This window comes from Bos grunniens, chromosome 26 (assembly GCF_055505025.1).
Source record: "Bos grunniens cultivar Pamir isolate PY7600 chromosome 26, Bosgru_T2T1.0, whole genome shotgun sequence".
Taxonomy (NCBI): Eukaryota; Metazoa; Chordata; class Mammalia; order Artiodactyla; family Bovidae; genus Bos; species Bos grunniens.
The window spans coordinates 36,785,970-36,812,111 of record NC_141190.1 but is presented as its reverse complement, the minus strand read 5'-3'; the positions used below and the strand labels follow the sequence as shown (position 1 = coordinate 36,812,111).

The 26,142-nt window shown below is 44.5% G+C and overlaps 1 protein-coding gene across 2 annotated transcripts; it reads left to right on the top strand.

Moving 5' to 3' along the window:
• Positions 1-1,438: 1,438 nt before the first annotated feature.
• Positions 1,439-9,187, top strand: SPMIP5 (sperm microtubule inner protein 5). Of its 2 annotated transcripts, none has more exons than XM_086377119.1 (6): positions 1,439-1,475; positions 2,698-2,761; positions 6,020-6,238; positions 7,904-8,090; positions 8,599-8,699; positions 8,818-9,187. In XM_086377119.1, the coding sequence occupies exons 2-6, from the start codon at positions 2,707-2,709 to the stop codon at positions 8,961-8,963; spliced, it is 708 nt and encodes a 235-aa protein (XP_086233245.1). In that variant the 5' UTR covers positions 1,439-1,475; positions 2,698-2,706; the 3' UTR covers positions 8,964-9,187. The 2 variants fall into 2 exon arrangements, with proteins under 2 accessions (XP_086233245.1, XP_086233244.1); XM_086377118.1 differs by having other exon boundaries at positions 1,439-2,598.
• The last annotated feature ends 16,955 nt before the right edge of the window (positions 9,188-26,142 follow it).

The window sequence follows — 26,142 nt, the reverse complement described above, 5'->3', positions numbered from 1 at the left end:
CATGGGGTCGCTCAGAATTGGATACAACTGAGCGACTAAGCATACACACCATAAGACTGGCTCCTCTGTTTACTGGGAACCAAACCTTCAACATCCATTAGCCCCCTTTCTCTTGAAGCCAAAGAAAGCAGCCCCACCAGAAAGAAGGCAGAAAAACCACAGTGCCCACTGGCAACTCCACTGCACCTAAAGGAAAGTCATGTAAAAAGAAAAGCAAAAGGCCAAGGATGGATGACTTGGCTTGTCCTCTGGTGTCCCAGCAGGCACACCAAGCTGGCTGCTGAATCTAGGGTTTTGTGTTTATTCCAGACTCTAAGTCTGGGTCAACCTCCATCCAGAGATGGCTCTAAAACTTCTGGATAGCCAGAGGTGAGCCCTAGGATCCTGTTTGTTCAGCCACTAAGTTGTGTCCCGCTCTTTGTGACCCTATGGACTGCAGCACACCAGGCTTCCCTGTCCTTCACCATCTCCTGGAGCTTACTCAAACTCATGTCCATTGAGTCAGTGATGCCATCCAACCATCTCATCCTCTGTCATCCCCTTCTCCTGCCTTCAGTCTTTCCCAGCATCACGGTATGGGTTCTTCCTAAGGGGGTAGCTCCACTGAGGTTTCATCTGAAGTTCAGTGGCCCTGAGGAGAGGCGGGGAGGTCTGGGAGGTGGAGTGAAACATGTATTGTGAAAGGAGGGCCATCAGGCTGTCTGGATGGTTTCCTCATCTGTAGAGGGAAAGCTGGAACTGGCAGTCTGTTCAGGCCATGCAGTCCCTGGTCTGGGTCACACAGTGGGCATCTTGGTTTCAATCCAGTGTGAAAGTTCAGCTCCCATAAAATGAGGCTGGTCAGAAGGAGTATGGTACTGCCTGCCCAGCATCCTTCATTGGGTGTTTGGTCCCCTTCTCACGCTTACCTGTCCTGGTCCGCCTGGAGATTCTCCTAGTAAGGGACACCAGGCTGCGGGTGCAGGGGTGTAAGAAGCCCAAGGGAAGCCGCCTGGACAGAGCCTTGGCTTCCCTCCCAGGCTTCTCCCCCTACCCCTGCCAAGGCCTGTTCCCACCAATCCTCTCCCCCAAGCCCAGGCTCCCCAGTGTCCACATAAGAAAAGCTGGCTTTGAGACGGATTCCTTACTGCACTCCCCGGCCCAATTTCCACACCCAGAGCGGCTTCACCTGCGGGAGACCATGTACCCTGAACAGAGAACAGCTTCGGAGGCAAAATCCTTGCTGGGAAAATCCCTGGATTTTACCCCAAGAGCGGACGCTGAGCGAGTCTCCTCTGATTCCAGGCGGGGCTTCCAGTCGAGAGGTAGAAAGCTGAGGAAGGGGGAGGGGCAGGCTGGGGGTGCGACTCCGCCCCCTTTCTCCTCCCTTAGTCCCGCGATTGGGGTGAGCGCACAAAGGCCGGGAGGCCGGGTGCTCCGGTGGAGGCCAGGAGTGGGTAGGAGACCCCGTGGGGCTGTGATCCAGGCCGGCCCAGGTGAGGACCCTGGAGTGGGGCAAGGGTGGGGAAGCGGGGTGTCCGCGCTTTCTGATTGGTTTTCCGGCCCCACCCCCAGCGTAGCTCCTCCCTAGCCTCTTCCCTTCTGCCTCCTCCAGGCAGGCCTCCAGTAGTGGTGAGCAGCCCATCACCCACCTGCGCAGATCGCCGCCGTATCCCCAACCACGCGCACGCACTCCTGTCCCCACCGGGCTTCTCAGGTGGCTCGGCGGTGAAGAATCTGCCTACCACGCTGGAAACGTGGGTTGGATGCCTGGGTCGGGAAGATCCCCTGGAGAAGGAAATGGCAACCCACTCCAGTATTCTTGCCTAGGAAATCACGTGGACAGAGGAGCCTGGCAGGCTATAGTCCGCAAGCAACTAAACCACCACCACCACCACCAATCCTGCGCCCAGACTTTAGACCGTCTGACCTCCTTGGACTCAGAAATCTTCAAACAAGTTTCTTAACCTCTTTGTGCTTTTATCATCTGTAAAACCGGGACTGAAATAGAAATTAACCCTTAGGGCAGCGGTGAGGATTTAACAAGGCTTCCCTTAGTGGCTCAAATGGTACAGAATCTGCCTGCAGTGCTGGAGACCAGAGTTCGATCCCTGGTTGGGAAAGATCCCCTGGAGAAGGAAATGGCAGGAATGCAGTCCTGTCTTCAGCTGTGTGGTGGCAAGTGAATGTCTGAACTATTAAAATTCCCATCGCTGCTGAGTATACCCTGATGGAGACCCTCTCCTCTACCCCTGAGGCCATTTGTCCTGGCCACGAAGGCATCATTTCTGAGATTAACTGGCTGGTCAGGGTAGATGCCAGATGCAGGACCTGGCCTGTATTAAGGCAAGCACAGGCCATCCCGGAAGGAGGAAGGGGTCTAGCCCTGGAGACAGCATCCATGTAAACTGATGCTGTGTGGTACCCCACCTGCTGCCCTCCGCAACCACAGCTTGGACTCCATGCCAACTTTAGAGACTTCTGATGGCAAGAGCGATCAGCCACAGCTTACTCCAGCCACAGCTTACTCTAATTCTTCATTATATCCTGCGCATTGAATGTTTAGTGGCATCCTTGGCTAATGCCAGTGCTTTCTCTCTGTCCCAATTCCCTGGCAAGGTTAGTTTTACTCCCAAGGGCTCTGGCACATGTGCAGTGAGTTCTCTAGGAAGGGACTTCCGATGAGATGATTTCATTCCCTCTTCCCTTCATTAACAGAGCAAAATCATGGAGTCTTCCAAGACCTTCATGAGACAGATGCCGATCACACCAGGCTACAGTGGTAAGTGGTGACGGGCCCAGCAGAGGGACCATTTCTGTCTCTTCCTTGCCCCGTTATCCATGTCTGACCAGTTTAATGGGCCAGTAAGGCACTTTAGCGTTTAAGAGACCTGTTGAAAGTGCTCCATTGTTGAAGATGGCAGATCACTGTGTTCTGATAAGTGGAGAAATATAATCTAGGGAGAATTCCATGGACTGTTCCATGGGGTCGCAAAGAGTCGGACATGACTGAGCAACTTTCACTTTCACTTTCAAATCTCCCAGGACATGGTCTGGTATCCAGGAAGCACTTATCTCATGTCTCTTACATGCATTGGACCCGGGTAGACACAGATGAGTAAACTGAGGCTCTGCTCTTCTTTCCAAGTTGTGCTATTCTCAAACACTAGGGCTGTCCTTATGGTCCCATTTCTTCCTGTGTCCCCTAGAGGGAGGTGGCCAATTACTCTGGTTTGTTGGGAACGGTCACAGTTTTAGCCCTGAAAGTCCTGCATCCCAGGAAACCCCTCAGCCCTTGGCAAGTCAGCAGAACTAGTCACTCTATCCGAAGGCTTCTCCTTCTCAGCCTTCTGGGCTACTGAAAATTTACTAAATCACATCACGGTGGGTGTCGAGCCTAGTGCTCCCCAGAAGCCCTCTGCTCTCACATACAGGTATTCTCAGGAGGTGAGATTCATGGAGAGTATTCCAAGGTTGCCCATGCTCACCTTGGTCCTACTGGTTGGTTAAGAGAATAAGCTTTGGATTTTAATAAACTGGGATTCCAGTCTCTTCCTGGCCATTATCTATGTGATTGTAAGTAGGTTACTTACCTCTGTATGGTAAGGAGAAATTTCTATAAAATGGTTGTTTTAGTTTTCTAGGGCTGTTGTATAAAACAGCAGATATTTATTCTTTTACAGTTCTGGAGGCCAGGAGTCTGAAATGAGGTATGGGCAGGACCACACTCTTTGATGGGCCCTGGTGTTCCTTGTCTTATGGCAGCATCACTCCAGTCTCTGCCCCCATCTTCTCATGACTTTTCTTGTGGCCATCGGCTCAGTGTCTCTGTGTCTTTGTTTCTCAGATCACCCTCTCCTTTCTTTTAGAAGGAAGCTAGCCATTGGATTTGGGAGTCCATCCTCAATCTAAGATGATCTCATTTCTGAAACCTTAATTACACCTGCAAAGACTCTATTTCCTGATAGGTTCACCTTCATAGGTTTCAGGGGTTAGGACTTGGGTAGATCTATTGATTCAGCCCACTATATGGGGTAGGGATAGGTTCCTAATAAGACTATTGTGAAGATTGAAGGAGCTTTGTTGTTGTTCAGCCACTAAGTGGTGTCCAACTCTTTGCGACCCCATGGACTGCAGCACGCTAGGCTTCCCTGTCCTTCACCATCTCCCGGAGCTGGCTCAAATTCATGTCCATTGAGTGGGAGATGCCATCCAACTATCTCATCCTGTGTCACCCCCTTATCCTTTTGCCTTCATTCTTTCCCAGCATCAGGATCTTTTCTAATGAGTTGGCTCTTCGAATCAGGTGGTCAAATTATTGGAGTTTCAGCATCAGTCCTTCAAAATTCAGGGTTGATTTCCTTTAAGATTGACTGGTTTGATCTCCTTGCAGTCCAAGGGACTCTCAATAGTTTTCTCCAGCACCTTAGCTCAAAAGCATCAATTCTTCGGCACTCAGTCTTCTTTACAATCCAGCTCTCACATCCATATGTGACTACTGGGAAAACCATAGCTTTGACTATACAGACCTTTGTCGGCAAAGTGATGTCTCTGCTTTTTAATATGCTGTCTACGTTTGTCATAGCTTTCCTTATAAAAAGTTCAGTTCAGTTCAGTCGCTCAGTCGTGTCCGATTCTTTGAGACCCCATGAACCACAGCACGCCAAGCCTCCCTGTCCATCACCAACTCCCGGAGTTTACCCAAACTCACGTCCATTGAGTCGATGATGCCATCTAACCATCTCATCCTCTGTCATCCCCTTCTCCTCCTGCCTTCAATCTTTCCCAGCATCAGGGTCTTTTCAAATGAGTTAGATCTTCGCATCAAGTGGCCAAAATATTATGTGAAACAATCTTTCACATTCTCAATTTCACTAAAGGAGCTGACATACATTTGAAATATCTTGGCCTTTAGCAAGACTCAATAAAGGTTGTTTGTAAAAAAAAATAATAATAAAGGTTGTTTGTATTTCTGTGTGTGTGTGTGTGTGTGTGTGTGCATACATATACACAATCAGGTAAAATCTATGCAGATCAGAGTAGACCCTGATGAAGAAGAACCACTGTGATGAGGTCCCTGGGTGTCTAGGGTCTCCTCCATGTTGTTAGTGTATCTTTTAATTGTCTTTTAATTGTCCAACATGTCTTTTAATCTCCCAAGTCCAACTGGGAGCCTGGCTAGTGGATGGAAGGCTTCCAGCACTGTCAAGAACAGTCTAATAATTCGAGTCCTCCAGAGGAGATTTCTTGCCAGTGCAGAGGGTGAGGGTTACTGCCTTCAACTCTGAGGCCAGCTTTTCTTACCTGGGGATAAAAGCAAAAATGTTGAGCTTCAATAATGAGACTTATATATTTATTTATTTATTTGCAATTTAAAGCTAAGCCTTAACCAGTTTTTTTTTCATTCTTTGTTCTTTTTAAAAATGGCCTTATTATGACAACATTATAGTACTTAGGATTCAGCATCCAGTTTAAATAAATAGTTGTGTTTTACCCATACTAATTGTAATGATTATATGTTATTTTGTGGGAAATGCTGAAAAATTGTGCTCAGGGTGGGTCTCACAGATAATGAATTTACCTTTTTGTGTAATAGGTCTCAGCTTTTAATAAGCCCACAATTTTCTGATGGTCCGACAAGAAAGATCCCAAATTGCATTTGGAAAGTGTCAAGGAAAATAAGCTTTCTCTTTAAAAAGATGAATAATTTCAATTACTCCTCAGACTATCATTTTGGCCCATTAAATGCTTTCCCCATTTGCCATTCGGGCTGACATCGGGGGCTTTGCTATCAAAGAACATTACTGTCATCGCCTTTGTGGAAACGGGCTTTCCCTCCCCACTCCAAGGTCATTTTTTGTGGCCTTGGGAGGACCCAGCCACAGTGGAAATAATAGCATGGCTTGTATTCATGGCCTTTGAGGAAATGCAGCGTTGTCGGCCAAGGAAGAAATGGCCAGGGCTGGGCAGAGATTCTGGGGGTTTGGGCAGGATCTGAATCTCTTGCTGAAGGTTGTGATTCCCTCTTCGACTCTTGCAGGCTTCGTGCCCTACCTGAGCTGCCAGGGCACCTCCAGCGAGGACAACATGGCCAACTGTCTGAAAATCTTCCAGGAGAACACACGGCGGTGTAAAGACCAGCTGGAGGAATTCCACTGCTCTGTGGCCACTGCCCCAAAACTGAAACCTGTCCGCTCGGAAGGGACGGTCCTGCGGACACTGCACCAGTATTACCGGCAGTACCATCCCTTAAGTCTGGGTACTGGCTTCTGGACACTGGCTCCCCCTTCACCCTGGGCCCCATTGCAGGGCCTGACTGGCTCACTGAGCGGCCACCAAGAGTACCGTTCCAGATCCCCAGGCGTCTATGCAAAGTGGAAAGGCTCAGTTGCTTAAAAGGAGAAAGAAACATATCCAGGGGGAGAGGGAGACAGCTGGAGAAGAGGGTTCTGGTACTCAGCTCCCTGGGTGGTCATCACGGAGGTTCAGAGAGCAGCTGTGGTCTCAGTGTGCATGTGTGCTAAGTCGCTTCAGTCGTGTCCGACTCTGACCCTAGGGACTGTAGCCCACCAGGCTCCTCTGTCCATGGGATTCTCCAGGCAAAAAATACTGGAGCACATCACCACGCCCTCCTCCAGGGGATCTTCCTGATCCAGGGATTGAATCCACATCTCTCATGTCTCCTGTATTGGCAGGCGGGTTCTCTACCACTACCGCCACCTGGGAAGCCCCTGTGGTCTCAGTAGTTATGGCTTTTTAGTTGCTTTCTCTGTGCCCAGCATCGTTATTTCATTAACCACCCATGACAACCATATGAAGTCGATACTATTATTCCCACTTGAGCATAGTGTCCCTTGTCTGAGGTCAGACTTGGGGTTTGAACCCAGCTCCTCCAGGTGCTAGCTGGGCAGGAAGGGGTTTTGCACTGAATAACAACCATAATAATAGTGAAAAAAAACAGCTGATGATATGACTGTATAATGTTAATCATCAAAACAGTGATTTATCCTAGCTGGTTTTTAAGGTCTAACACCCAACAGGAAAAGTAAAGGACTGATTACCTTTATTATTATTACTGTAACTGGGGACTTTTCAATACATGGCAACTCACATGTTTGTCATGCTTTGGAAATTTCCCAGCCATTTATAAGAAGCACCAGCCTAAGAGTTTGGGCTTTAGCCCAGCTCTGTGACTCTTTGCTGTGTGACGTAGGGCAGGTGACTTCCCATCTCTGGGCTACAGTTCCTTCATCTAAGGCAGGGAAGGATGGACTAGACACTCCCTAGGGTGCCTTCCAACTCTGAGGTTCTGGGACTCTCTGGTCTAATTCAATTCTTACAGCAACTGGAGGAGACAGAGGGCAGGCAGTTATCTTTCATCTCACAAATGTAAAATTGCAGAAGGTCAGCCCACCAGGCGGCCAGAGCTAGGTGTGATGTGCTTTTTCCTGACCTACATGCTTCTCTTGATTCTCTTAGTTAAATCATCAAGGAGCATCAAATGCCTGAAGCTTTTGTGTTGTTGTTGTTAGTCTGAGAAAAGAGTGGGATCCGTTTAAGAGCAATAACGGGAATCAGAGAAACGCGGGTCTAAATCCTGGCCCTGTCACTCCCTTGCTCTGTGACTCGGCCAAGATTCTCTTCACCTCTCTGAGGTCTCAATGTCCTGCTCCACGGAAGTGTTGGTGATAATAGCACCGACTTCTTAGAGTTTATAAGACAATGAGATGAGAGAGAGAGCCTATGTAAATCCCCACCAAACGCAGACACACAGAATAAACCAACCAGTGGTAGCTGTCCTCATCACATCTCAGGGCCTAGGGCTCTCCCCAGGGCTGATTGTTGGGATGCTGATTCGCTTGGGAGTGCCGCCCACTGGATGGCTTCTCAAAGCCCTCAAGGAAGCATGACATCTTTTTCACAGAATGCAAGAATATAAAGAAACCTCTCCATGAGCCCCCTATCCCCGGCTGGGCAGGCTACCTGCCGAGAGCCAGGGTCACTGAATTAGGCTGCTCCACGCGGTACACCGTCATGGCCAGAAACTGCTACAGGGACTTCCTGGACCTCATGGAGCGGGCCAAACAAGCACACCTGAAACCATATGAGAAGTAAGTCTGGCTAGGGTGGTAACTGCAGAAAGCCGGAACCAGGGGAAGAGCCGATCAGGGTTTCTAGATGCCCCCAGCCCAAAGCTAGGACTGATTTTTTTGTGTGTCTGATTTGTTTTTGCAAGGCGGCCATGTTTATAATTGCGGGACTTCCAAGTAGGAAGCCACATCCTGCCCCCCAGCTCCCCACTTGCACCCAACAAGCTCCAGGATCCCTGCTTCTGGCCTTTGCTGGTTTGCAGCGAGAGGCTGGGAGTAAAAACCAACAGGGCCCCCCACCCCCACCCACGACCTGAGGCTCAAGGTTGCTGAAGAAAGGATGGTAGGACACTGCTGGGAGTGGGGCTCTTGTGGCCTCAGTTTTCTGTTCTGTAAGATGGAGATGATGATCCTTGAAGGTAAATTGTCAGGATCAGAAATGAATATACTGTGCTCATATGGGACCTGCATAGATTATACTTATTTTTATCAGTAAAAGGAATAACTATGACTTTTGTTCTTACTTTAGAATATATGGAGTTAAGTCCACACCACCTCCTCCTACTCCTCCTCCAAAAGTTTTGTTGCATGAAGGGCTGCTGCCAAAATATCCGGATTTCTCTATTCCAGGTAAGAAGGGACTTTCTTTCCTGGCCTGCTGTTTTTAAAGCGGGCAGGATGTTTGCAGTAGCCCCTCTGCTTCGCTGGACCACCTGCCTTCGATGCGTGAGGCTGGTTTCTCTTTCAGGTGCGCGGTGTCCTACACTCAGCCGAGCCTTGATGGAGGACCCCAGGCCCCTGATGACGTGTGGCTGTACTCAGAGGCCAAGTGTTTGGTGCAGTGGGAAGATTTATCTAGAGCCGCTGTCTGGAGGAAAGGACATGGAAGGGTAGGAGTGGAGAGCTTCCTAAGGAGAGGCGAATATTACCGGGGGATCAGAAGCTTCCCGTCCTCACACGAGAGTGCTTCACACACCCGACAGACATAGGGGAAATTTCCTAAGAATCCTTTTCACTGCCACCTGCATCCTGACCGTTGGGCAATAATATGTCATTCTTGATAAAGGCCTTTTATCATCGTGTGAGAATAAAGAGGAAATACTGCTCAACTTTCTGAAGCTTTCTGTAGATTTTCTGCAGGTTCCGTTGACCCTGATGGGTGGGACCATCTCTTCCTGACCCCAGGGTAACATTGTGTGCTTGGTAACATTGTGGCTGAAGCTCTAGCCCAGCCCTCTAATGAGTCGGCCCCCATCAGTCACCTTGGGTCATGGTGTGGCAATCCCCAACATGGGCACAGAACCATGCCCACCCCAACCCCATTGTTTCAGAACCCCAGGCCAGGAAAACCATTGTACTGGTTTCCTAAGGCTGCTGCACGGGTACCACAAACCGGGTGGGATAAGACAGCAGAAATTTATTGTCTCATAGTTCTGGAAGCTAGAAGTCCTCTTTCAAGGTATTAGCAGGATCATGCACCCTCTGAAACCTTGGGAGAGAATCACTCCTTGCTCTTCCTCACCTCCTGGTGTGTGTGTGTGTGCGTGCACACATGTGCACACGTGCATGAGTGTGCTTAGTAATATCCAACTCTTTGCAATCCTAAGGACTACAGCCCGTCAGGCTCCTCCATCCATGGGATTCGTCAGGCAAGAATACTGGAGTGGGTTGCCATTTCCTTCTCCAGGGGATCTTCCTGACCCAGGGATCAAACCCAAGTCTCTTGTGTCTCCTGCATTGGTAGGCAGATTCTTTACCTCTGAGCTACCTGGGGAGCCCACCTCCTGGGGTTTGCTGTTAATCCTTGGTGATCTTTGGTGCATAATTCCAGTCTCTGTCATTGTGTGACTTCCCTGTGTCCCTGTGTCTTCACATGGCCGTGTTCTAGTGAGGACACCAGTCATACTGCCTGAGGGCTCACCCTTCTCCAGTATGCCCTCTTCTTAATTACAATTACACCTGCAACCATCGTATTTCCAAACAAGTCACATTCTGAGGTACTGCGATTAGGGCCTCAATTATCCTTTTGGGGGAGGGTGGGAGTCGGGGGTCTGGGGGAGACACAATTCAACCCTTAACACTGGCTGAATTTCTATCACTGACAGGCACTCTCACTGACTTTACTCTGAAGCCATTGGCATAAAGAAGAAATCAAAAGTAGTAGTTCCTGGGGTCATAAGGCCATTGTTATTAATATCAAAAGTTTCAAAACCGCCTGCCAGGCCAGGAACTTCCCCAGTTAAGACTTTGCCTTCCAGCGCAGGGAGTGTGGGTTCAGTCCCTGCCTGGGGAGCTAGGATCCTGTATGCCTCATGGCCAGAAAACCAAAACATAAAAACATAGAAACAATATTGCAACAACTTCAATAAAGACTTAAAAAAAACTGCTGGGGCAAAAGATGAACTGAGCCACTCTTGGGAGTTTTCCCCCAAGGTGGGAATTTTCACCTGGGCTCTCTGGATCCCCAAGTTTCCATGGGTAGAAATCAGTAGTCATGTCTTTGACTCTGATGGGAAACAAGAACTGGGATGAGAAAAAAGGTACACTTTTGTTTTCACTAACGTCCAAGTGAAATATAATATTTCCTTTGTTGATGAATGTAGGCAACAAACCACGCTGTACCTGTCACCCTGGCCCAAAATAAATCCCAGATCTTTTCATATCATATGACATTTGTTGCAAACAGCTTGAAATAATGTTGATCAGTACTTGTAATTATAGTTGTTATTGAAGATACTGTATCTACTCTCTAACATTGTTCTTCAGTGTATGTATAAGCAAACACTTATCACAAATTTTTTCTTTTTAGTTTCTTGATAGTATTTCAATATAATTAGTTTGCTAATTATATTTCTCATGTATTATACTTTACACATTAAAAAACATTGTTCTGAGAAGAGGTCCAAGGTTCGCCAGACAGCCAGAGGGTCCAGGGCACAGACATGGAAAGGAACCCTACCTGGGGAACAACTGAAGACGTGTGTAAAAGATGAGTGTCATACAAAACAACACCCCAAACCCAATGGGACGTGACATTACAATGCATCCTGTTATTAAAAGATGATGTAGGACTTCCCTGGTAGTACAACAGATAAGACTCCACCTGCCAATGCAGGAGACACAGATACAGTCCCTGGTCCATGAAGGTTCCACATGCCGTGGGGCAACTACGCCCATGCACCACAACTCCGGAGCCTGCATGCTGCAAGTACTGAAGCCCGCATGCCCTACAGCCTGTGCTCCACAACACGAGAAGCTGCTGTAACGAGAAGGCTGTGCCTCGCAATGAAGAGTAGCACCTGTTTGTCGAAACTAGAGAAAGCCACAAAGATCTATAGCACAGCCAAAAATAAATCATTAATTAAAAAGATAATGTGATAGGAGAATGCTAGTGTGAAAAAATATTTATGGTAATAGTACGTGAGAAAAGCAGCAAACAACAAACTCATGAGTACACACACACACAGACACACACACACAAACACACACATAATAATTCTGTTTTTCTGTTTAAAAATAAGGTCAGAGGGGTAAAGGGAGCTAACCCATAATACTAAGAGTGATTATTTGGCTGATGGTATTATTTGTGTTTTTTACCTTCTTGTGTTTGTCCCAATTTTCTACAGCCAACAGGTATTGCTTTCACATTCAAAAAATATTGTTTTCCTTATTTGAATTGATAAAATCCTCTTTTGAAGAGATTAATAAATAATCTTTTAGAGATCCCGTGTTTAAAGGAAAAAGCTACTCAATAGAAAGTAGTTGCATGATCTTTCAAGGGCTAGGACCTAGTTAAGTGAATAGTTGGGGGCTTTTCCAGCTTTTTTTTTTTTTTTTTTATACCCTGGGAGAGTGATCCCACAGTCCTGGGAAGGAGATTGATCCCTCATCTGCTTCAGGCTGCTGGTCCAGGCTGCTGCATGCATACTGGCCCCTCAGAAATGAAGAACACAAGAGGCAGTTATGCCTGTTCCACTCTCCCTAACGTACAGAGTTTGCAGATGTCTGTTCTGGACCTAAAGTTTTGAAGTCTCTGCCCATGAAATTAAGGGATCAGTTCAGTTCAGTCACTCAGTCGTGTCTGACTCTGCAACCCCATGGACTGCAGCATGCAAAGCTTCCCTGTCCATCACCAATTCCCGGAGCTTGCTCAAACTCACATCCATCGAGTCAGTGATGCCATCCAACCATCTCATCCTCTGTCGTCCCCTTCTCCTCCTGCCTTCAATCTTTCCCAGCATTAGGGTCTTTTCCAGTGAGTCAGTTCTTTCCATCAGGTGGCCAAAGTATTGGAGTTTCTGCTTCAGCTTCCAATGAATATTCAGCACTGATTTCCTTTAGGATTGACTGGTTTGATCTCTTTGCAGTCCAAGGGACTCTCAAAAGTCTTCTCCAACACCACAGCTCAAAAGCACCATTTCTTCCGGGCTCAGCTTTCTTTATAGTTCAACTATTACATCCATACCTGACTACTGGAAAAACCATAGCTTTGAGTAGATGGACCTTTGTCGGCCAAGTAATGTCTCTGCTTTTTACTATGCTGTCTAGGTTGGTCATGGCTTTTCTTACAAGGAGCTTCTGCTGCTACTGCTAACTCACTTCAGTTGTATCCGACTCTGTGTGACCCCATAGACGGCAGCCCACCAGGCTCCCCCGTCCCTGGGATTCTCCAGGCAAGAACACTGGAGTGGGTTGCCATTTCCTTCTCCAATGCATGAACATGAAAAGTGAAAGTGAAAGTGAAGTCACTCAGTCGTGTCCGACTCTTCGTGACCCCATGGACTGCAGCCTACCAGGCTCCTCCATCCATGGGATTTTTCCAGGCAAGAGTACTGGAGTGGGGTGCCATTGCCTTCTCCATTACAAGGAGCAAGTGTCTTAATTTCATGGCTGAAGTCACCATCTGCAGTGATTTGGAGCTCCGAAAAATAAAGTCTCTCAATATTTCCATTGTTTCCCCATCTATTTGCCATGAATTGATGGGATCAGATGCCATGATCTTAGTTTTTTGAGTGTTGAGGGTTTTTTAAATTAATTAATTTATTTTAATTGGAGGCTAATTACAATAATGTAGTGGTTTTTGCCATACATTGACATGAATCAGCCATGGGTGTACATGTGTCCCCCGTCCTGAACCCCCCTCCCACCTGCTTCCCCATCCCATCCCTCAGGTTCATCCCAGTGCACCCACCCTGAGCACCCTGTTTCATGCATCGAACCTGAACTGGCGATCTATTTCACATATGGTAATATATATGTTTTAATGCTATTCTCTCAAATCATCTCACCCTCACATTCTCCCATAGAGTCCAAAAGTCTGTTCTTTTGGACTATGTCTCTTTTGCTGTCTACCATATAGGGTCATCATTATCATCTTTCTAAATTCCATATATATACATTAATATACTGTATTGGTATTTTTCTATCTGATTTACTTCACTTTGTATAATAGGCTCCAGTTTCATCCACTTCATTAGAACTGATTCAAATGCATTCTTTTTAATAGCTGAGTAATATTCCATTGTGTATATGTACCACAGCTTTCTTATCCACTTGTCTGCCGATGGACATCTAGGTTGCTTCCATGTCCTAGCTATTGTAAACAGTGCTGCGATTAACATTGGATGTACATGTGTCTCTTTCAATTCTGGTTTCCTCAGTGTGTATACCTAGCAGTGGGATTGTTGGGTGTATGGGAGTTCTATTTCCAGTTTTTTAAGGAATCTCCACACTGTTCTCCATAGTGGCTGTACTAGTTTGCATTCCCACCAACAGTGTAAGAAGGTTCCTTTTTCTCCGCAACCTCTCCAGCATTTATTGTTTGTAGACTTTTTGATAGCAGTCATTCTGACTGGTATGAGATGGTACTTCATTGTGGTTTTAATTTGCATTTCTCTGATAATGAGTGATGTTGAGCATCTTTTCATGTGTTAGCCATCTGTATGTCTTCTTTGGAGAAATGTCTGTTTAGTTCTTTGGTCCATTTTTTGATTGGGTTGTTTGCTTTTCTGGAATTGAACTGCATGAGCTGCTTGTATATTTTTGAGATTAATTTGTCAGTTGCTTCGTTTGCTATTATTTTCTCCCATTCTGAAAGCTGTCTTCACCTTGCTTAGAGTTTCCTTCGTTGTGCAAAAGCTTTTAAGTTTAATTAGGTCCCATTTGTTTATTTTTGCTTTTATTTCCATTACTCTGGGAGGTGGGTCAGAGAGGATCCTGCTATGATTTATGTCAGAGAGTGTTTTGCCTATGTTTTCCTTTAGGAGTTTTATAGTTTCTGGTCTTACATTTAGATCTTTAATCCATTTTGATTTTATTTTTGTGTATGGTGTTAGAAAGTGCTTTAGTTTTCATTCTTTTACAAATGGTTTACCAATTTTCCCAGCACCACTTGTTAAAGAGATTGTCTTTTCTTCATTGTTATATTCTTGCCTCCTTTGTCAAAGATAAGGTGTCCATAGGTGCATGGATTTATCTCTTGGCTTTCTATTTTGTTCCACTGATCTATATTTTTGTCTTTGTGCCAGTACCCTACTGTCTAAATGACTGTAGCTTTGTAGTATAGTCTGAAGTCAGATAGGTTGATTCCTCCAGTTCCATTCTTCTTTCTCAAGATGGCTTTTTCTATTCGAGGCTTTTTGTATTTTCATACAAACTGTGAAATTATTTGTTCTATTTCTCTGAAAAATACCATTGGTAGCTTGATAGGGATTGCATTGAATCTATAGATTGTTTTGTATAGTATACTCATTTTCACTATATTGATTCTTCCAATCCATGAACATGGTATATTTCTCCATCTATTTGTGTCATCTTTGATTTCTTTCATCAGTGTTTTATAGTTTTCTATATATAGGTCTTTTGTTTCTTTAGGTAGATTTATTCTTAAGTATTTTATTCTTTTCATTGCAATGGTGAATGGAATTGTTTCTTTAATTTCTCTTTCTTTTTTCTCATTGTTAGTGTATAGGAATGCAAGGGATTTCTGTGTGTTAATTTTATATCTTGCAACTTTACTATATTCATTGATTAGCTCTAGTAATTTTCAGGTGGTGTCTTTAGGGTTTTCTATGTAGAGGATCATGTCATCTGCAAACAGTGAGAGTTTAACTTCTTCTTTTCCAATCTGGATTCCTTTTATTTCTTTTTCTTTTCTGATTGCTGTGGCTAAAACTTCCAAAACTATGTTGAATAGTAGTGGTGAAACTGGGCACCCTTGTCTTGTTCCTGACTTTAGGGGAAATTCTTTCAATTTTTCACCATTGAGGATAATGTTTGCTGTGGGTTTATCATATATGGCTTTTAGCATGTTGGGTATGTTCCTTCTATGCCTGCTTTCTGGAGGGTTTTTATCATAAATGGATGTTGAATTTTGTCAAAGGCTTTCTTTGCATCTATTGAGATAATCATATGGTTTTATCTTTCAATTTGTTTATCTGGTGTATCACATTGATTGATTTGTGAATATTGAAGAATCCTTGCATCCCTGGGATAAAGCCCACTTGGTCATGATGTATGATCTTTTAAATACGTTGTTGGATTCCGTTTGCTAGAATTTTGTTAAGGATTTTTGCATCTATGTTCATCAGTGATATTGGCCTGTAGTTTTCTTTTTTTTGTGGCATCTTTGGTTTTGGTATTAGGGTGATGGTGGTCTAATAGAATGAGTTTGGCAGTTTACCTTCCTCTGCAATTTTCTGGAAGAGTTTGAGTAGGATAGATGTTACCTATTCTCTAAATTTTTGATATAATTCACCTGTGAAGCCATCTGGTCCTGGGCTTTTGTTTGTTGGAAGATTTTTGATTACAGTTTTTATTTCCATGCTTGTGATGGGTCTGTTAAGATTTTCTATTTCTTCCTGGTTCAATTTTGAAAGGTTATTACTGTTCTAAGAATTCGTCCCTGGGATGGGTCTCTGTCCCTAACTCTTTTTTCTCTCTTTTTGTCTTTTATATTTTGTCCTACCTCCTTTCAAAGAGAATGGGCTGTCTTTCTGGGTGACTGGTGTCCTCCGCCAGCGTTCAGAAGTTGTTTTGTGGAAGTTGCTCAGCATTCAAATGATCTTTTGATGAATTTGTGGGGGAGAAAGTGGTCTCCCCATCCTATTCTTCCGCCATCTTAGGGCTGCTGCCAAGTGTTGAGTTTTAAGCCAGCTTTTTCACTCTCCTCTTTCACTTTCATCAAGAGGCACTTTAGTTCTTCACTTTCTGCCATAAGGGTGGTATCATCTGTGTATCTGTAGTTATTGATATTTCTCCCAGCAATCTTGATTCCAGCTTGTGCTTCTTCCAACCCAGCGTTTCTCATGATGTACTCTGCATATAAGTTAAATACGCAGGGTGATGATATACAGCCTTGACGTACTCCTTTCCCAATTTGGTACCAGTCTGTTGTTCCATGTCCAGTTCTAACTGTTGCTTCTTGATCTGCACACAGATTTCTCAGGAGGCAGGTCAGGTGGTCTGGTATTACCATCTCTTTCAGAATTTTCCACAGTCAAAGGCTTTGGCATAGTCAATAAAGCAGAAGTAGATGTTTTTCTGGAACTCTCTTCCTTTTTCCATGATTCAGCAGATGTCGGCAATTTGATGTCTTGTTCCTCTGCCTTTTCTGCATCCAGCTTGAACATCTGAATGTTCATGGTTCATGTACTGTTGACGCCTGGCTTGGAGAATTTTGAACATTACTTTGCTGGCATGTGAGATGAGTGCAATTGTGCAGTAGTTTGAACATTCTATGGCATTGCCTTTCTTTGGGATTGGAATGAAAACTGACCTTTTCCAGTCCTGTGGCCAGTGCTGAGTTTTCCAAATTTGCTGGCATATTGAGTGCTGCACTTTCACAGCATCATCTTTTAGGATTTGAAATAGCTCAGCTGGAATTCTATCACCTCCATTAGCTTTGTTCGTAGTGATGCTTTCTAAGGCCCACTTGACTTCACATTCCAGGATGTCTAGCTCTAGGTGAGTGATCACACCATCGTGGTTATCTGGGTCATGAAGATCTTCTTTGTATAGTTCTTCTGTGTTACTCCAGGTATCTCTTGACTTCCTACTTTTGCATTCCAGTCCCCTATGATGAAAAGGACATCTTTATTGGGTGTTAGTTCTAGAAGGTCTTGTAGGTTGTCAGGGAACTGTTCAACTTCAGCTTCTTCAGCATTACTGATCAGGGCATAGACTTGGATTACTGTGATATTGAATGGTTTGCCTTGGAAACAAACAGAGATCATTCTGTCATTTCTGAGATTGCACCCAAGAACTGCATTTCATATTCTCTTGTTGACTATGATGGCTACTCCATTTCTTCTAATGGATTCTTGCCCACAGTAGTAGATATAATGGTCATTTGAATTAAATTTGCCCATTCCAGTACATCTTAGTTCACTGATTCCTAAAATGTTGATATTCACTCTTGCCATCTCCTGTTTGACTACTTCCAATTTAGCTTGATTCATGGACCTAACATTCCAGGTTCCTATGCAATATTGTTCCTTATAGCATCAGACTTTTCTTCCATTACCAGTCACATCCACAACTGGGTGTTTTTTTTTTTTTTTGGCTCTGGCTCCATCTCTTCATTCTTTTTGGAATTATTGCTCCACTCTTCCCCAGTAGCACATTGGGCAGCTACTGACCTGGGAAGTTCATTTCAGTGTCATATCTTTTTGCCTTTTCATATGCTTCACGGGGTTCTCAAGGCAAGAATACTGAAGTGGTTTGCCATTACCTTCTCCAGCGGACCATGTTTTTTTTTTAATTAAGGAATACCGAGACTGAAATCTGGGGCATTCCTGGTGGCTGGAGCTTTCCTGGTGGCTCAGATGGTAATTTGCCTGAAATGCGAGAGAGCCGGTTTTAATCCCTGGGTCGGGAAGATCCCCTGGAGGAGGGCATGGCAACCCACTCCAGTATTCTCACCTGAAGAATCCCATGGACAGAGGAACCTGGTGGGCTACAGTCCATGGGGTCACAAAGAGTCAGACACAACTGAGCAACTAACACTTTCAGGACTGAAACCACTTTGTGTAACAGCCCTCATCTTAATTTCACTCATGGGACTGAATCATGTCAATATTGAAGTCACTAGCTAATTCATTTGGCACTGATCTTTAAAAATGACTTGAGCAGTAAAACAAAAACAAAAACCAACAACCCAATGGCAGAAATAACAAAATTGAACAAAGGCAATTAAAAGATTGTCTAATAGTATGTATCTAATTTTTCTACAACTTCATGATTAAGATCACCAAGTTCAATATGCAAATCAAACTCCTTTTGTTGAAACAGTTCCGCATTGCAATTCTTTCCCTTAATCTTTATCCTTTGTTTCTCCCTAGCCTATAATTTCTGGAGCATCATCTGTCAGGGGAGCAAGAGGTGATTTTACTGCATAGCAAATTATCATTATTAGCACAAGCTGCATCTGTAATGAGCTCACTCTTGCCGCTAAAAACAATTCTATTACCTGATGAGACAAAATCCCTTGGATCTGGAAATGCTAAAGAAACGGAGGGTATGGGTTCGTATGTTTTCTTATGACAACGGGGCCTTTTGTGGGGATTGTTTGAATTCTGTGGCAGTTAAAGTGCTCCTTTGGGGTCCCTTCTGTCTCTTTCTGTGGGAGAATTGACAGTTTCTCTGTATTCTGGATGTTGGGAGGGGATGCCTGTCCCCGTCCCATGACTGGTGGCTCTAAACAGGATCTCAGCTATGGCTTTAACCTTGTTCCAGCATGGCTGAAAAGCATGTGGCCAGGAGTCAGAGGCTCCTTGAGTTCAGATCTCAACTCTGTTTTTTTTTTTTTTCCTGGCTGTGTAACTCTGGATATTTTCCTTAATCTCTGAGCTTCATATTTCTATCTAAAAAAACTAATGATTTTATTTATTTTTTGGCTGTACTGGATCTTCATTGCTGTGTGGGATATTCTTTAGTTTCAGTGAGTGGGGGTTATTCTCTACTTGCAATGTGCTGGCTTCTCATTGCAGTGGCTTCTCTTGTTGCTGAGAACTTGGGCTTCAGTATTTGTGGCATGAGGCCTCAGTAGTTGCCAACCCTAGGCTCAAGAGCACAGGTTCAATAGTTGTGGCCCATGGGCTTAGTTGCCCTGTGGCACGTGAGATCTTCCCGGACCAGGGATCAAACCTGTGTCTCCTGCATCAGCTGGCAGATTCTTTACCACTGAGACACCAGGGAAGCCCAGATTTCTATTTTGATAAAAACGGAAGATAACAGAAGAGCCAACCCAATTTCATGAGTTTGAAGAGATTAGGTATATAAATCTGACCCACCTATGCTCAGTAAATATTATCCCTTATCTTTGGGGTAAAGGAACTTGGGGTACATTGCTAGAGCTGACATGGATTGAGGGTGGGCAAGTGATGAGTCCACATACTGGGTTCTCAATGGAAGAGGGTTCAGAACCTAGGGCTCCTGGCCCCTAGTGAACTGCTCTTTTCACTGCTGTACTTTTCTTCCAGGCATTCTAACCCTGCGAGGCAGGCAGAACAGATGTGATTGGCCAAAAATAAAACAGCAGCAGCTGCCTCATTAATATGCTTGCTCACGTCAGATTCTGGTCCTTTACCTGGAATAGCTTACTTAATTGGTATTGTTGTTTAGTTGCTCAGTCGGATGTTTAGTTACCCCAGTGGACTGTAGCCTGCCAGGCTTCCCTGTCCATGGGATTTCCCAGGCAAGAATACTTAAGTGGGTTGCCATTTCCTCCTCCAGGGGATCTTCCCGACCCAGGGACCGAACCCCATCTCCTGCATTGGCAGCATTGGCAGATGGGTTCTTTACTATTGAGCCACCAGGGAAGCTCTTAATTAATACTACTTAGTATATATACTTTCATTTAACAGATGAGGAAACTGAGGCACACAGAAGTTAAACAATTCACTCAGGGCCATTTTTCCCAGAAAAAAATGCCGGTGGCCATTCAAAGGCAGCTGATCCATCCCTGATAAAAATCGCATGTCAGTATTTGGATTCAAACTGGGCTTGTCTGGATTCTCCAAAGACTGAGAAGAAGCATGTGCCCATCCCCCCTTTCCTGACCAGCATAGGGAACCAACAGGAACAGGCACCAAGCACTCCATGACCTAGAGGAGCTGGCCACCCAGCCCCAGGGTCTTCAGGCCTTGTTTCTCGTTTGTGTTCCCCTCAAGGTCACACCAAAGACAGCTTTCCCCAGGTCTCTCTTGTCTGCCTTGGACACATCCCGCTGCCCTCCACACTCCCAGACTCCAGCTTCAGTTGACCTCAAATCACTCCTATTTGCTTAAGCTCAATCCAATTTTGGCACATGCTCTTAAATTAGTTTAAGAGCATTTCAGACTAATTTTATGATTTGTGTGCACACTTATCATATCTGCAACCTTGTAACGTTTTATTTCCCTTGGTTGTCCTTTTCCTCCTTTTACCTACCTTTGAACATTTTGAAGACCAGTGTCTTGGAGAAGGAAATGGCAACCCGCTCCAGTAGTCTTGCCTAAAGAATCCCACAGACAGAGGAGGCTGGTGGGCTATAGTCCATGAGGTCACAAAGAGTCAGACACGATCGAGCGACTAACACTACTACTAACCAGTGTCTCAAAAACCTTTCTATGAGGTTTATGGCCATGAATGTAGTGTTTTGTCTGGTGCTACCTCAGCCTCCTGCTCTGAGGGTACTCATCCTTTCAATGAACAAAAATCACTGCAGCCCTTCTTTCTAAACCTGGGGACTGAATGCTTTTTCTGTAAAGGGCCAGATAGTCAATATTTTAGGTCATATGTTCTCTGCTGCAACTATTCAGTTCTGCTGTTTGCACAGGAAAGTTGAGATAGACAATATGTAAATGTATGTGTGGCTGTGTTCCAATAAAACTTTATTTATAGACACTAAAATGTTAATTCTATATCATTTTCATGTATCAGGAAAGATTGCCCTTTTGAATTAAAAAAATTTTTAAATGTGAAAACCATTCATAGCTAGCAGGCTGTACAAAACCAGGTGGCCTGTGGCCCTAAGTCACTGACCCCTGCTCTAAACCAGAACTTAACCCAAAAGGTTGATGCTAGTCAGGATTAAGTTGTAAGTGCTTTCTTTAGTAAGCAGGATAGGTCAAGCAAGTGCTCTTCTGAGAGAGAGATCCTTCAGGAGGATCACAGATCGATCCCCTTGTGCCCCAGAAAACACAATGTAATTCAAACTCACTCCCAAGAGGGAGAGGACGGGGGTGATGTCAGTCTCAGTTTAGTCAGGAGAAGGTTTGTGGTTGCTTGAGAGAAAAGGTAGAAATAAAAACCTGTAGAGGTTTTTCATACCCTGCATTAAAGTTAAAATCTAATTTAGATGAAAATGGATGCATAGAAATTAACCATGCATGCGAGGCTTTCGTCATTAGGCTGTGTACCCTCTAACGATAGCTTTACCAAATTTATTCCCTTGGCTTGAAAATAAAGATGCTTTTTGAAATTTGATTTTGTTGTTTTACAAATCGTTTTAGCTTTGTGAATCGTGCAAACTCCATTTCTGATCTGCCTCAAACAAAAACAGAGCATTAAAGTGTTTAAGGTTCAATCAAAGGCTCGCTGCGAGCGGCACAATATTAAAATAACAGAAAAATCAATTCAATATTTATTTGGAACATGATTTGTCACAAATAGCATTCTAATAGATAACACTGATTATATGGTAGCAAATGTAATTTATATATACCGAGGTCTGTGCCTTTGTCAGAGTCATCATTAAGGAATTTGACACGTATGCAGGAGAACAATAAATGTCAACTGAAATATATACCAGTTAGATATAAATGGGATGCTGAAATGAGTGATGCTGGCATATGCTATACTTACAGGTAATAATACACAGTCTAAAGTAGCTTGCGTTTTCAAACAAGAACTCTTTTTATGTTGTCATTTAAAATATCTCATATTTCTGAAGGTCAGGAATAAATGGCACTATTAGCATTAAAAGCTAATCAAAGAAAAAGTAATTTGTTGTTCATTTAACATACCATTTTGTGAAAGAGCTTTGTAAAATATTCACATTTTTCCCCCCTACAGAGGCTTAGAAGACAGGATGAAGATGCTGGTTCTTAATGGAGGGCTTTGTGCTGCATCTTTGTTGCTGTTAACATCCTGGTTCAGTGAGATCTTTGTAGAATTATGAGGTTTGTGCCTGCGCCGGTAAACGCTAAGAAATAAAGCTGTTTACTTAGGCGTGGTCTTGGCTGGCTCCATCAGGGTGCTGTCTGGGTGCTGGATGTGGTCCTTATCAGTAGTAGCCACCGGCACAGGGGTGACGGCCGAACACTGAGGACAAGACTGTCCGGAGCTGATGATGGAGAGTTTTGGTGCAACAGACACAGGGCCCCGAGAGTAAGAGGAGGGAAGCTCTTACTCTGTGTCTTGGGAACAGTAACAGATAAATCAGGGTTCAAGTCCAAATGCAGACGGGGGCCATCTTGGGGTCTTAGAAACCTTTCATCTGCGACCCTGCCTACCAGCTGCAGATCCCAAACTCCAAATTATTGTAACTCCCCTCTCCTTTTTTCTCTTAAATTTGGATAAAAAGTGAAAACTACCAAAAAATAACATTGACCAACACCATTGTAATTACCACCTGGAATTGGCCAAGATAAGCCTTTTGTCATAATGCTTCAAATCCCTTTGTTAATTAAAAATATGACACCACCAATAAAGAAGGATTTTAAATGGCCTTGTTTTGATATTTTGGACCACATTTGTGGCAGAGAATGAGATGGTTAGATAGAATCAGCGACTCAGTGGGTGTGAATTTGTGCAAACTCCAGGAGATAGTGGACAGAGGAGCCTGAAGTGTATACTACAGTCTATGGGGTCGCAAAGAGTCGGGCATGACTTAGTGACTAAACAACAATAACAACCACATCTGCAGTGAGTAGCTATATTTTGTGAACAGAAATGTATATAAATGGTAACTTCTGTGTCTAGATGCTATCTTCCTGACGCTTGCTTTTCTCTTCAACAGAACATTTGGGAGATGTACTTATGGTGATACATGTGGACCCCAGCTCCTTCTCTGTTGTTGCTGAAGTTGTATTTTGGGTAACTGGATGGGTGCAAATTACTTCCCTGGTGGCTCAGACGGTAAAGCGTCTGCCTACAATGCGGGAGACCTGGGTTCGATCCCTGGGTCGGGAAGATTCCCTAGAGAAGGAAATGGCAACCCACTCCAGTACTCTTGCCTGGAAGATCCTATGGACGGAGGAGGCTGGTAGGCTGCAGTCCATGGTCACAAAGAGTCGGACACAACTGAGTGACTTCACTTAAATGTACCTAAAAAATTCATTTGTATTCCCTCAATGACTAGTGGAGATGAATCTCAAACATTTGTGATCCAGGTATCTCTTTATGTGTTGCCTGCTTATGTCATTTTGTCCTCTTTCCTATGTGGCTGGTCTTTCCTTTATGTATTCTGAATACCAGTCCTTTGTTGAGTCCACTTCATATACCTTCTCTGAGGCTGTGCTTGTCTTCAGTCCTGATCTTTGGTGTCTATGTCACTCTTACAGAATAGCTCAGGGCTGCCTGCCCTTCCTGCTTCCTTTATTGATTGTTTATCATGTGCTGGTCACTGAACTATCTTATTTAATCATCACAGCCACCCTGTGTGGGGGAGAGGGGATACTGTTATTCCTGGGAAGTTGAGAAGGGAAGGAGCCAACCCAGGTGATACAGGCAGAGAGAGAGCTGGGAACCCAAGGCCAATTCCCTCTTCCTTCAGAGCCGGGCATTTAAGTCCTGTATCACTTAAAAGAGGAAAGATGGCAAAGTGTCCTTACGAACTTTTAGAAGGAAACACATGTGGCACTTCTCAGCCTTAGCTGTGAGTCTCCCAGGAGTTTTACAAACTGCCGATGCTGGGCCTCAACTCAGAAATCCTACTTGGTCTAGGGTGTGGCCTGGACATGAGCTTTTTTTTTTTTAATCTCTCTGAGCGATGCTGCTACGTAGCCAAGGCTGAGAACTTTTGTTCTTTAATTTGTAGTTTTATTGAGATCTAGGAAGTCTAGAAGGTATCAGACAAGGACCTATTTCATAGCATCAGGCTGAGAGCGTACATGCTGTATAGGGCTTCAAGAAAAAAACATTTTTGAAAATACAAAGGAAAAAGGAGAATGAAAGAAAACCCCCAAGGTACTGAACTCAGACCCTTTAGTTCTGCTGCAAATAAGAGGCTTTCTTATAAAGGGAGGGGCAGACTCCTTCTGGCTTCATTCTTAGAATCTCAGGGGCTGAATCACCAGCCATTCTCTTCAATCCCCAATCCCTGCGAGCACAATGCCAGTCACAAAATTGCTAAAGGAGCAATTTCTGCATTCTCAGAACTGAGTGGTAGCTATACCCACTCTGCCCAATAAGTGTGCCTTCCTCTGCCATCCCCAAGCCCTGAAAATGCCTCCTTCTTCCTCCAACCAACCTGTTTAGTCACGGGGGCCCCAGGTCTGAGCGAGCAGGTCAGCTGGGGGCCGTTGGGAGGCCAAGTGGGCTACACTCTGCTGTGATCCTGGCAGCTCTGCCCGTGGCGGCGCTGAGCCCCCTAAGTTCTGAACACAGACTCCCCATCCGCTCATTGGCCTTGGATGAAGACCACATAGGCCGAGGGCCTAGCCAGCTCAGGAAGGAAAGCTGAAACCTGACCCTGACCCAGTGTGAGGTCAGGGAGGTGAGTCCTCTGGGTAGCCCGGGGTTACAGCATCTGCAGAAACTTTGTAGGACCTGCGGCCAGGCTGCAGTTACAGGCCCTGTGAGTGGCTGCTCTAGGCCCTCCCACTGACTTTCTGGTTTTCTCTCAGGGAGAGGGATAAATTGGGTGAAGTATCTTCCTGCAACAGCACAATCCAATTTTCTTTTTTCTTCTGGCCCTGTCCCATGACATCTGGGATCTTAGTTCCCCAACCAGGGGATTAATTCTCACCCCTGCATTGGAAGAGCAGTCTTAACACAGGATGGCCAGAGAAGTCCTCCAATTTCTTAGTATTATAGAACTCTTTAGAATAAATATTATATTTTTTGAAAAAAGCTTAAAATCAACACACAATTTGGACAATTCACAGAAAAAGAAACACAGAAGGCCACTAAACACTGAAAAAATATTCACTTTTCATTTATCACAAAACAAACACAAATTGTAGCAAAAGGAAAAGCACTTTCAGGTACCTAATAGACAAAAAGCTAGACAATTTACCAAGCTGGTGAAGGTGCAAAACCCTCTCGTGTTAGAACAAACCATATGGAATTATCAATATTTGACTTTTTTGGCTCCCAAGAGCAATAATTTCACATAGTTCAGCCTATCGTGTTGTTGGTCAGCATGTAGATTGGAATGCAATTTAGCAACACTGATCAAAATAAACATTCTGAAGGAGATCAGCCCTGGGATTTCTTTGGAAGGAATGTTGCTAAAGCTGAAACTCCAGTTCTTTGGCCACCTCGTGCGAAGAGTTGACTCATTAAAAAAGACTCTGATGCTGGGAGGGATTGGGGGCAGGAGGAGAAGGGGACGACAGAGGATGAGATGGCTGGATGGCATCACTGACTCAATGGATGTGAGTCTGGGTGAACTCCGGGAGTTGGTGATGGACAGGGAGGCCTGGCGTGCTGTGATTCATGGGGTCGCAAAGAGTCGGACACAACTAAGCGACTGAACTGAACTGAACTGAAACATTTCTTGGACAAATTTATATCATGTTAGAATATCATAAAAGGATCATTGCATGAATATTCCTAATAGGAAAATTTTGTGTGTCCATCAGCAAAAACAACCACACCACATACATCCCTCGATGGACTCTGTGAAGCCACACAAAGAATGAAGACAACCTTTCTGGACCATTAGAGAATAATATCCAAATTTACTGTTAGTGAGAAAAGCAAGGTGAGAACAGTGTGTATTGTATGTTTCCATTTGTTTGAAAAGGGAAGTGACTAAGAAAGTTAAAGTACAAAAACTACAGACTGTTGTCCAGAATAAAAGCTACCTGGCTATAAGGCTAAAAGACCAAGATTTGAGAGATTCAAGGCAAGAAGCAGGCAAGAC